The sequence below is a fragment of the Octopus sinensis genome, linkage group LG2, assembly GCF_006345805.1.
Source record: "Octopus sinensis linkage group LG2, ASM634580v1, whole genome shotgun sequence".
NCBI classification, from domain to species: domain Eukaryota; kingdom Metazoa; phylum Mollusca; class Cephalopoda; order Octopoda; family Octopodidae; genus Octopus; species Octopus sinensis.
In genome coordinates this window covers 120,301,341-120,314,546 of record NC_042998.1, presented here as the reverse complement: position 1 = coordinate 120,314,546, position 13,206 = coordinate 120,301,341, and the positions used below count along the sequence as shown (strand labels likewise).

General features: G+C 34.1%; 1 protein-coding gene across 11 annotated transcripts in view; it reads right to left on the bottom strand.

The window, feature by feature from the left end:
- The window catches only part of LOC115231823 (kalirin), a 567,567-nt gene that overhangs the window by 365,693 nt on the left and 188,668 nt on the right, over positions 1–13,206 (bottom strand). Inside the window, exon 1 of one of the 11 annotated variants that reach the window (XM_029801791.2) lies at positions 2,135–2,280. The exons of the other annotated variants lie outside the window; for them this stretch is intronic. Coding sequence (XP_029657651.1) covers positions 2,135–2,173 — 39 coding nt within the window. The 5' untranslated portion in view covers positions 2,174–2,280. Of the gene's footprint in view, positions 1–2,134; positions 2,281–13,206 lie in introns of those variants that run through there. 11 annotated transcript variants of the gene reach the window in all.

The following is a 13,206-nucleotide window of genomic DNA, read 5'->3' as shown; positions in this document are numbered from 1 at the left end:
GGCTCCCTAATTGGTATATATTTTGGGTGTTTGCTCTGTTCAAGAACCTGGATCAAGAACAGTTTGCTTTGTTGCTGTTGTATGTATATGCATATGCTTATGAATGTAGAAAGAGAGACATCACTGGTTACAGAGATCAGTCACTCCTTGGTTGTACAATACATATACCCAAAATTTATAGAGATCAATAAAAGCACAATATAAACAGAAGTTTACTGAATAAGATAAGTAATACTGTATTAAAAGTAAGAGTCTTGTTGATATTGTTTTGAAGGTAAGCTGCTTCAGCGGAAGTTATTAATTATATTTACATTGTTAATAGGTGAAATTACCAGATTATCCAATATGATATTAAACCTCCAGGAAAAATGTAAGATAACTGCAATTCCATCGGATACACTCAAGCATTACACTACCATCAAGTATGATGTTACAGTTATTAAATGATCTGATATCACATTGTTACTAAAGGTGATTAGATATCAAACTTTTATTAGAATAAGATGTTGCATTACTTTAAAAGTAAAGATATTAGACTACTATTAAATATGACAATATATTACACCACCATCAGTTAAGCTAAGACTTCATGCTATCATTAAGCTATTACTGAATACAAGTTAAATACTTATGCAAAGGTTAAATTAACACTACTTGAGAAAGGTATGAATACACAAACTGCAACTTCCATGTTTCTAGTCACCAACTAGTGAATACATAATTATTATACTCATTTATTATCACAAAAATATTAATATCCAAATAAGTATAATAATGGCAATGTCAGTTTAAAGTAAATTTGTTCACATCTGTAATAATAACTAAATTAATTAATTGTTTCAAAATGATTCCTAACATAAGCACACAAGTCTTCAAATTTGGTGTGAGGGAACAGCTGATTAGTGATACTTCAGTTCATGCCAGGTATTGACTTTATTAACACAGGAGGGATAAAAGTCAGAATTGAATTTAGAACTGTTATGGGACATAGCAAAATGTTGCAGAACACTTTCTGTCTGTTGCTTCATCAATTCCACCCACTACCTATCTCACTGAAGATGTTAGGAACCATAATAACTGAGCTTTTTGATGGTATCTTTGTGATGCTAGGGTTGCTTACACTTTGGAAGGAAAACGTTTATGAAATATTTCTAGCAAAAGCAGATTGAAAATAAATCAAGGGTTTAATACAGTAAATGACTTTAGCAAGGAAGATATGTAAAATGAAAGTGTATGCATTGTAAATAACTTAAGTAGGATAATATGATGAAGTTTAAACATACTCAGAGTAAACTGACACCAAAATGTAACGAAGCTTGAAACTGAAAACATGGCAATGACATGTTTACTACTGAAGACTAAACAATCACAAAGATTTGTATAACCAAAGTAATTTCATTGAGCATCCAAAAGGTATCCTGAAAAACAGATTACATGAATTATCTGAGCCTCAAGAAAACAACATAAGACAGTTAAAAACTTAAGAAATGAATCACAACATAAGTTCAACCTCATACATAAATAAACATACAAAGATTTTATAAAGATAGATTGATTATTCATTTTGTTGGGATTAGATTCAAATAGATATGTATCTTATAGGAACAGTTTAAAATTACATCAGGAGAAAAAGTCTGTAAGATTCCACATTTACACTGAGACCTGTATGTGAGTCATATAAAAGCTTATATATGCCTGAATCACTTACAAAATTTAATAACTACTGGACCAGATGTTCTTGATAATATGAAGGAGAAAATATTTTTCTATCTTTAGATAGTTTGTGTGTGTGTGTGTGTGTGTGTGTAAATATGCATGCATGCACATATGTATGTAAATATGCATACGTGCACATATGCACGCACACACACACACACACACACACACACACACACAGATATGTACAATCATGTATGTTGATTAAATGAGTATGTTAACAGTAATGAATCAAACTTTCTGTATGTTTATCTACATAAGTATGAGAAGAAAATCGTGTGTGTGTGTATATACACATACACTTAAAAGATTTTAAGGTGATATTTACTTCACAATTACAACAGTTGACTAATTTTAAAGAATAAACCTTTAGAATAGGCTTATCTAATGTATCAAAATTCCAAAAAGAAGAAAATACCTGTTTTCTCCAACATAAGGACTGTCTATAGCAGAGCATTTTCTTACCAATGCATAGAACAGTAAGTTGTCTGAGGCAGGATCTCCTCCTGTTGCTCCTTGTACAAGTATTACATTACTGCCCAACTTCATTCCTTTATCTTTAGAATACTACAGTTTTAAATATTTTTTTTACATACAGTCCATGTTGCAGTAAATTTTCCTTGAACAGTAAAATAAATCTTGGAATTGAAATCTAGTAAAATAACTGCAGCAAATCATGCCTAGAAAGATCCCAAAATACTGCATAGCAGATATTTAGGCTTATAATAGTTGCATGTGGATGCATGATAGAGACAGGAAGAAAATCAACTATGGATGTGATCCGATGCTAGAATGTAGTCCCTGGTATTGCCTGACAGACTCTTTAGATATCAATCTACTATCTTCTCCCCTTCCCCTTGTTCCCTCCCTGACTTTACACACTCAACATTAATTGGTGGGTCCATTGTCCTATAGACAGAGATAATGTTGTCATACACTGACTGCACCAGTAGTAGCAGCAGCAGCTGCTACTGCAGTAAGGAGAAAGTGGGGAAAGAAGGGAAGATAAGGGAATTATCAGAAGTTTTATATTAAGCCCTATCCAACAGCAATGATGAAGGCTCAAGAAGTCTCATGTAAAAGATGATCAACACAATACTGTAGTAATTAATACTTTGTAAACATTCAAATTACTTATATCTTCACTGATCCTATAGACAATGTCATATTACTCCAGTGAGTATTATTGTACACAAGGTCTATCTATTCCTGTAAACATGGTCTATCTACTTTCGTAAATACCCCAGTGTACAAGGTCAGGAGAAATAGAGTTAAATCAATGGAGTAACTGTGCCTAGAGAAACAGGGAATATGTAGTGCATGGAACATTATTATACAGTGCTGTACTGTGGTTAGTGAGACATTATTATAGTCATGTATTGCGGTTGGTGAAACATTATTATACAGGGATGTGATGTGGTTGGTGAAACATTTTATAGTAATGTATAAAGCAACAAGTTGGTTAATACATCACAGTATAATAATGCTTCACTAATCACAGTACATGCTATAAAATCTTTTCTTCTATAGGCACAAGGCTAGAAATTTTGGGGGAGGGGGCTAGTTGATTATATTGACTGTAGTTCTTGACTGGTACATATTTTATCAACCCAGCAAAGATGAAAGGCAAAGTCAACCTCTGTGGAATTTAAACTTAGAAGTTAAAGCTGGTAAAAAAAGCTGGCGCAGGAGTGGCTGTGTGGTAAGTAGCTTGCTTACCAACCACATGGTTCCGGGTTCAGTCCCACTGCATGGCATCTTGGGCAAGTGTCTTCTGCTATAGCCTCGGGCCGACCAATGCCTTGTGAGTGGATTTGGTAGACGGAAACTGAAAGAAGTCTGTCGTATATATGTGTATATATGTGTGTATATATATAGGCACATGGCTCAGTGGTTAGAGCGTCGAGCTTACGATCGTGAGGTTGTGAGCTCGAATCACGGACCGGGCTGCGTGTTGTGTTCTTGAGCAAGGCACTTTATTTCACGTTGCTCCAGTTCACTCAGCTGTAGAAATGAGTTGCGACGTCACTGGTGCCAAGCTGTATTGACCTTTGTCTTTCCCTTGGATAACACTGGTGGTGTGGAGAGGGGAGGCTGGTATGCATGGGCGACTGCTGGTCTTCCATAAACAACCTTGCCCGGACTTGTGTCTAGGAGGGTAACTTTCTAGGTGCAATCCCATGGTCATTCATGACCGAAGGGGGTCTTTACCCTTATATATATATGTATATATATATATATATATATATGTATGTATGTATGTGTGTGTATATGTTTGTGTGTCTGTGTTTGTCCCCCTAGCATTGGTGTGTTTATGTCCATGTCACTTAGCGGTTCGGCAAAAGAGACTGATAGAATAAGTACTAGGCTTACAAAGAATAAGTCCTGGGTTGATTTGCTCGACTAAAGGTGGTGCTCCAGCATGGCCACAGTCAAATGACTGAAACAAGTAAAAGAGTAAGAATATACCAGACAAAATGTATAGCAGCTTTTTTACCAGCTTTAACTTCTAAGTTTAAATTCCACAGAGGTTGACTTTGCCTTTCATCTTTGCTGGGTTGATAAAATATGTACCAGTCAAGAACTACAGTCAATATAATCAACTAGCCCACTCCCCCAAAATTTCAAGCCTTGTGCCTATAGAAGAAAAGATTTTATAGCATGTACTGTGATTAGTGAAGCATTATTATACTGTGATGTATTATGGTTGGTGAAACAATACTATACATAGGTGTACTATGGGTAATGAAACATTATTATACATAACTATATTGTAGATAGTTGAACATATTGTTTAACCATAAAGCAGTTATGAATTCAGCAAGGTACATATATAGGTGCCTGCCAGGAGTTTGTTCTTAGCCTCCTTCGTGTTTATTATTGTTATCCAGTCCATAACAGGAGTTTAAGATTGGTATTCATGGAAACTTATGTATGCTGATAACCAAGTTCTCATACTTCTGTTGAAGTAGAGAAGAAATTATAGAAGTGAAAGCTACATCTCAAATCTAGAGGTGACCATCTGGTAAGTAGCTATGCTCGTCAGAAAAGAAGTTCGTAAAAACTTTATATTGTGTATGTAATGTTAGTTGTGGGTGTACTAGAGATGCAATGGTATCTCTGACAAGCTGATAAATAAGAATTCTTTTTTTTTTTTATGTAGTACATATATAGTAGCAGTTAGCAGTAAGGCCCATGAAATTAATATTTCCAATGCCTGGAAGATTCTCAGGAATTAGATGACAGTATCAGTTACTTAGGTGAGCTAATTAACAGTAGAGATGACTATTCTGAAATCATGATAGCGAGAATAAACTATTACCTTCACCAGCAACAAGGGATTTTTTTCCCCAAGTGAAGAGAAGATTGTATGACCCTTGTACATGAAGTGTGATACTGCATATGTAGCAAAACATGAGTGCTAATGAGAACGATATGTGAAACATGGAAAAAAAATAATAATGTAAGCAAGTTCAGCTGGATATGTAATGTTAGTCTGCATAAATGATGTAGCACAAATGAGCTGGTGGAGAAAGAACTAGGTATCACAGAAATCAGTGTGCAAGAGACGAAACTGAGCTTATATGGACATATGATGTGTATACACAAAGACTAATGGATAAAGATGTGTCAAGTGGGACAAGAGAAATGCCCCATACGTCAATGATCATACCAGCGCAAACATCTCTTTTGCACACCACATCCAATGCTTCTAATGTCCAACATTTCTCTCAGGGTTCTTACACTGTCATGTATGCACACTGACATTACACATCCAGCGGATCATGCTAGCTTCATTTCTTTCGAGCCTACACACATCCGCCGCAGTCATGGCCCATGTTTCACCGCCATGAAGCATGGCAGTTTGCACACATGCATCGTACAATCTACCTTTCATTCTGAGCAAGAGGTCCTTTGTCACCAGCAGGGGTAGAAGCTTTCAAAACTTTGCCCAGGCTATTCTTATTCTAGTGGTAACACTCTCTGAGCATCCACCCCCACTACTAACTTGGTCACCTAGGTAGCTGAAGCTATCAACTAGTTCTAGTTTCTGCCCCTGGAGTGTGATGGAATCTATTTTCTGAGCATCTGTGGTGTTTATTTCCCCTGTGCATCCTTTGATATTGCAGCACCTCTTATGTGTCCATAGCTTACACTGGGTACATCTTATGGAGTTTCTACCAACACCTTTTCTATATACATACACATATATGTGTATGTATATATATATATATATATATATATATGCAATGGGCTTCTCTCAGTTTCCATCTACCAAATCCACTCTCAGGGCCTTGGTTGGCTTGAGGCTATAAAAGAAGACACTTACCCAAATGCAGTGGGACTCAACCTAGAACCATGTGATTGGGAAGCAAGCTTCTTACCACACAGCCATGCCTGCACCAAGAAATCTCTCTCTCTCTCTCTCTCTCTCTCTGCATGTGTATGCATGCGTGTGTGTGTGTGTATATATATATAAATCCCACTCTGTCAGTTTTTTTATGTGCTTATAACTCAAGTATTGTTCATCCAATTGTACTGAAATTTTAAACATGGATACGAGAGAGCGGGACATTCTGTAATCTAAAAAGATCTTCAAAATTGTCACTTTCCAAGTGAGAATCACTACTTTTGTAATGTTTGCCTGTCTATCAGATGATTAAAACTTCCATTTTTATTATTATTTGAAACTACTGATACTTATCCCCTTGTTCTTACCACTACATCAGTGAAAATCAAAATAAAATACTTAAAGTAACAGTTGTCAAATGCAAAAGCCAAAGAATTGTTAATTGTTTAAATATCAGTGCACAGTTTCCCGTATGACTAAGCTTTGCCATGACCATCAACAAAGCCTGGGAGCAGTCACTCAAAGTGGTTGGGCTGGACTTCAGCACTCCATGTTTTTCACACAGGCAACTGTATGTAGACTGTTCGAGAGTTGGAAACTCAGCCAATCTATTTTACTATGCTCTCAGAGGATTGACAAGGAATGTGGTTTACAAGGCAGCCCTCCAATAGTTATTTCCATGGAGTTGAAAGCCCTTTAAGGTTAGTCTTTTCTGTGATTACTTACTCTTCCAAAAACGCCCTAGTTTGAAACTGACCATTTTTGATTTTTATTGGATAGCCTTCCACTTGCCCACATCAATTTAACATATAGATTGCCTTCCTGCCATTCGAACTGTTTACATTCCTTTTTGTCCTGTTTCTTCCATCATCATGATCATTAACCAACGTTCTAAACAATTCATTTCTACGATTTCACATTTAAATGACAGATATATGTAAATAAAGCTCACTATTTGTAAGTCTCATTTTGATTTAAATATTAGACCAAGAACAACTGTTTTCATTTCTGCATTTTCACATGTTTGTAAGCGGCTAAAAAAATGAATATCACTCTAACTTTAATTAACTGTAATCAACCACATGCATTTGCAGTGAAATGTGTTCTTGCGGCTGTTTTTCGCGCAATAAACCAGATGACATGAAAAACTACTAGGAAAAGGCAGTAACTTGAAAATAAAGCAAATAAATAACTGGTGATTACTGAATTTTCTGAAGATATTCTCAACAAAATTCAATTGAAAGTAGAAAAGACTAATTGACTACTTATAAAACATGAAAAATTTGGGGGGTTACATCTAAAATCTTGCCTAATGTTTCTCATCCAACTTTAAAAAATAAGCGGTATTGTTCAATTTTTTAGATAAAATTGATTTGCAAAGAAACATGCCTTATGTTATTTTATTGCACATTGTGTTACTTCACCCCCAAGTTTCATCTCTTTTTGTGTCAACTTTTGAGAGAAGAGAGACTTCCCTAAGCAGTTTTGTGCCTTTATTGAGCAGCAGTTTCTGTTTGCCTGTCCATCCGGTGATTAAAACTTCCATTTATATTTTTATTCGAAACTAATGTTACTTACCCCGTAGTTCTTACCACTACGCCAGTGAAAATCGAAATAAAATATATAAAGCAACAGTTGTCAAATGCGAAAGCCATAGAACTGTTTATTGCTTAAATATCACTTGCAATAGTCACTTTGGAGATAAAGCAGCATTCAGTCTGACGTATAGGTGTCAACATGAAGTATGTACTATGGAAGAATACATTGTGCTTATCCTAATGTGAAAGCATTTGAGTGCAAAAAGTTTAAGGTTAATTATGATGTGTGATTCCACTGGAAGTTGTATATATTGTGGGCTGAACAGCTTCCCTTCATTTTATTGGCTTCATGACAATTTTGAAAAGGTTCACTGTGTTAAGATTCACTATCAATTAATCTTCCTTATTTAGAAGAAACAGTCAACAGTTTTAACATCTCAGGAATCTTTAATGCCCTAACCAAAAGTAACAACCCCATACAATCACCAAACATCTCCACAACTTAACACCATCCAAGTTAACCCTCTTCACCTATACAAACCGTCCAATGGATGGGGGGGCGTTTGCTCATATATATATATTTCAAGAAAGATTTTCTTTAAAATTATTAACAATTACAAAAAAAAAATTTTAATACACAAGTATCTCTCTGTGCTTAAGGAATTTGTTTTGCAATCAGGCATTTTCAGGTTTCACTCAACTGCATAGTACCTTAAGTAAATGTCCTTGCTATAGCATGGGACTGATCCACTTGGTAAGCCAGAAACTGCATGGAAGCTGGTAATTAGTGTCTGTGCATGCATGCTCAAGTATAGACATCTGTGTAAATTTCCATGTGTTTTCACATTGTCACCAAATGAAACAAAAAAATGGAGACAGTGTTTATATCTGTCATAAACAAAATGTTCCATCCTATCCCTAAGTGGTTTCATGGCATGTGAAGACCAATGGAATAAACACATGAAACACAAGTAAGGATTGGTAACAGAAAGAGCAACCAGTTGTTGAAAACTATTTCGATAACTCTCATCAAACTCATTAGCATGGAAAAAGTAGATGTAAAAAAGGTAGTGGTGGCAGTGAATTGTTATTGTGTTTTCAACATCACCCAGCAAATATGCAATTCAACTACCAAGCAATTTTACTCAGATGATGTATGAATGGGTTTCAAGTCAAACCACTAGTACTAAACGTACCAAATATGCATGCACTGTTATTTAATCCTACCTTCATTGAAACACTATACTAGAAACCCTCTAAATATCTGCCTCTTATTCAAATCATTAAACATGAAATTGGAACTGGAATCCTTTCAAGGTGCAAAGTCATTAAATATTACCTTTTGTCAATATATTTTAATTTGACTTATCGGCACTTTCAACACTTTAATTAACTCAATATGCTAATAATAGAATTAAATCAATAAAGAAAAACTTTTTATATATATATATATATATATATATATATATATATATATATATATATATAATATATATATATATATATATTTCTGCAACTATTTAAAAATTGATATCGAGAAATTAGTTTTTAGCTATTTCTTGCAGTATCCTTTAAATATTTTCAAAATATAATATTCATTTTGTAACATAATCTGAAAGCATATTCAGGCACCAGTATTTTATCTGAAAAAATATTTAGGCACCAGTATTTTACAAGGGTTTAACTTCCTTTAATAACATTGATCAGCCAATAATACTGACTGAAATGATGGCAGTTATTAACTCTTCTAATTCCGTGAAAGCAACTAAATCCAAGATTCCAAAAATATACATTTATTCATTGTGTAATATCATTTAGATTAAACTAAGCCTCTTAGAAATATAATTCTTCACAGTCATCATCATCATTGCCATTATCCTCATTATCTGTTGGCTTAATATCAGCAGACGAACTGAGCCTGTATTACTATTTCCAGACTTCTCAATCCTTACTCATCTCATCTGATCAGTCCTAACAATGACTGACTTATCAAATGCTGTCTTCTGCAAACTACTACAGAACCATCCCCACTCTAGCATCTTTTATTCATTCATATTACATGTTCATACTAAAGCCAAAAGGAAGCTTTTTCATGGTCACTCAACATGCTAAAAATAGTAATCAAATCCATCTCCTATAATTCATATGCTACCATCTTAAAAAAACAACACATTGGATAATGCACGATACACTCTGTCCAAATAAAGATAGAATAGTCATGACAAGGCAACATTAATCACAGGTCTACTTATTACTTTAGCTCCATGGACCAACAACCCCAGTTTCCAATTATTCTCTCTCAAATCACTTACACTCAAACCTGCACGCTTTAATAAGCTGGTCAATTCATTTTTCTCCATCTGCTGTAAAGACTCAGTCACAGACCATTACCCTTATTTGTATTTTTTATACAGCTTACTCTTAACATAAAGTGGTGGAAACCTTTGGTTTTCAATAAAAGTAGCAGTTCTCAAAACTTCTGTCTTTAATTCTCGATATTGCTCTATCAACTTCATTTTCAACTGTAATTACATCACTGCTATACAAAATATATCTGTAGATTTTAACCAACAGATGAAAATACCTTGTTTTTTTATTAAAAATTTCAATACAATAATATACAATGGACAGAAAAAGAATTATCAGTTGGATTAGTTTCAGTCTTGTGCTGAGATTATATAAACAGCTGATATTGCCTCTATATTTGTCAGTTTACATAGGTTACCAATAAAACAATACAAATACTTCAAACAAGAGGTCTCAATACAATCATTCAGCCAATTAGAAACAACAGTTACATCTCCCTCAAGCTACAACTGACTATCTTAAAAAAATTAAAAAAGAGAGGGATACAATTTAAGACCTGATATTCATAAAGACAGGATGGTCATAGATGCAGCATCTTCGATCATCACTCTGCTTAACAAAGGCTGAACTGAGGCAATAACAATTTTGAAATACCAGTTATCTACTGGGTTGATTTCATTATTTGTGCCCACTACAATAAAATATGCAGTGTTTTACTGTTATAACAACTGAGGCAGAATCATTACATCACAAAACAAAATGCTTACAGTATTTGTTCTAGTTCATTACATTCCAAGTTCAAATTCGGCCAATGCAAACTTTGCCATCCATCTTTTTGAATGGAAGGCTAAGTTGGTAATATAATACCAGTAGAGTACTGGATCAATTTAATTGGCTAACCATCTACCCTTTAAAATTTATAGCCCTGCACCTATGTTAGAATTTATCATTATCCTGATTAAATCAGAGAAAGAATGAAAGTACCCATAACTATTGCAAGCTCTCTGAAAGGGATGAGATTCATATAGTTAATGTTCAACCTGAATTTCAATAAGTTGATGCTCATAGCAAAAAGACAACAGAGAGGGCAACTCCAACCAAATATGGTTCTGAAGAGAAAGAAGTGAGCAAAGTATTTAGAGCAGAGTTTAGGAGGTGAAACAGTTTAGAACAGACACTGCCACATTAACTTAGATGAAAAGAAGCTAATATAGTAATAGTATAGAACAAAGTAACAATGCATCTGTGATCAGTGGTTGCAAATATAAGTCTTTATCAATCCATAGAGATAGGCTTATGTTTGGTGTGGTCTAAGATAACTGTGCATGTGTCCATAACAGTTGCATGTTCCCAGATATAACTACTTTCAAACTATGATATTAATCTTAAAATATGACGGAGTTGGTGATGGGACATGTTACAATCTCCATAATATTAATAGGTATACATTTACTACCTGTACAACTGAACAATTATTGGGAGTATTTCATTATGGTTATCATTATGACTTGTTCTTAACAAATAATTAAGGCTTAACTGTTGCTAAGCCTGAACATAACTAAAACTGTGTGGGAAAACAGACATGAGAGAAATTGCTAAAGAATTAAAAAATAAATAAATAAATTGGTATAATCTATGTTCTTCTATATATTATTAGATATCTATTGTAAAACAACATAATTTGATAGTATCACAGTTTGTTTTAAAGATTAAAATATTTTCTGGTTATTTCATTAGAATTAGCAAGACATTTTTGAATATTTTTCTGCCTAATTGGTCAACTTTTCTTAATCCAGATTTCCTAACAAGTTCTACTGACTTCATGGTTGAGTGGTTAATGGTAAGATTATCTGACTGTAAAAATAAAATTGTTTCAACACAAAAACCACTTTAGCCATAAAATTGTGGCTTGTTTTGGCTACCATGATCTAAAGTCATATCAATTTTAAACAGTATCTAAGAAAGAGAAGAAAAGAACTTACATCAGATTACATTTGTTTTGGTTTTTCTTCTTTTTTGTTGTTTTGGCAGGGGAGGCACATCAAATAACCCCTAGCCAAGCAGATATATGATCAAAGGCAATCTAGCCATAACCATCACATCCTTTTCTCAAGCACTACATATGTTGAACTAGAGTATTCAATACTTTCATTTACAGGGCTGTAGGGTGTGATTTGAGCAAGATTTTGTTGCTATTTGAACAGGCCAAGAGATCACAAAGAAGTTCTTTCTCTTTGGCTCAATTATACTTATATAGCCAGATATGCCGTTACTTACATATTATATCTCTAACAGTGACAAGAAGCCAGTAACAATGATTTAATATGTAATAATGATCTTTATACATAAGATAAAGTTGTTATGTGGTCCCATCTTACCTCATATCATGTAAAATTCGTCATTCATGGTGAAATTGGAATGAATACAACTGTAATAAGCCATAGTAATTGTTAGAGTTTCTTTTTTGAATAATATCTTAGATTTAAAACTAAATTAGATACCATGCTTAACAAGCCAGAACATGGGGTGAGAGCATTAAGATTAAATGTAAGTATAAATAGTCATAAGTAGCTTAATTATTTAATCAAAATGTTCAGATAAGATCCCATAATTTATCAAAGAGATCAAATGCTACAGTAAAAGAAAAATAACTACAAAAAGCTCAGTAACATAAAAAAATATAATAATAATAATAATCATCATCATCTAAGGACTTCTGGAAGAAAAAGAAATAAGAAATCAACAGTTTTCTGCAGTAAGAACAGTAAAGTTATAATAGAATTGTGCAGAATCACTGCAGATGCAGCTGTTTCCAAAGAAAAATTATCTATTTAGTAACAATGAGAGCAAAGCTATGCTGACAGTCCGCCTGTCCCATCACCTGTTTCAAACTGAACATCACCTGTGTATAATGGAATGCTTGCAGCAACTCCCAGCAGAGAATCAATAATCCCAAGAGTTTGTTATTTGCTCTTACCCTCCCAACACTAATTGACATCCAATATTTTGCAAGATAATTCTTCCATTTTTAATTAACCCCACTACCACTTTAAAAAAAAAGCAACTAAAAACAAAAATATTAACTATACTGTAATACAGCATACAAATATCAACTAAAGAAGAAAAGATTTCCTTCATTCTTTTTTTAATGAAATGCAATTTAAAGAAGTTTAATGCATGTACTAAGAAACCATTAGAGAGAGCCTCTACACATTTGCTCAACCTGCTAGAAATAGTAGCCAAATCTCCCTCCATCTTGAAAATGGAATGAGGAATAACATGGATAGGACAATG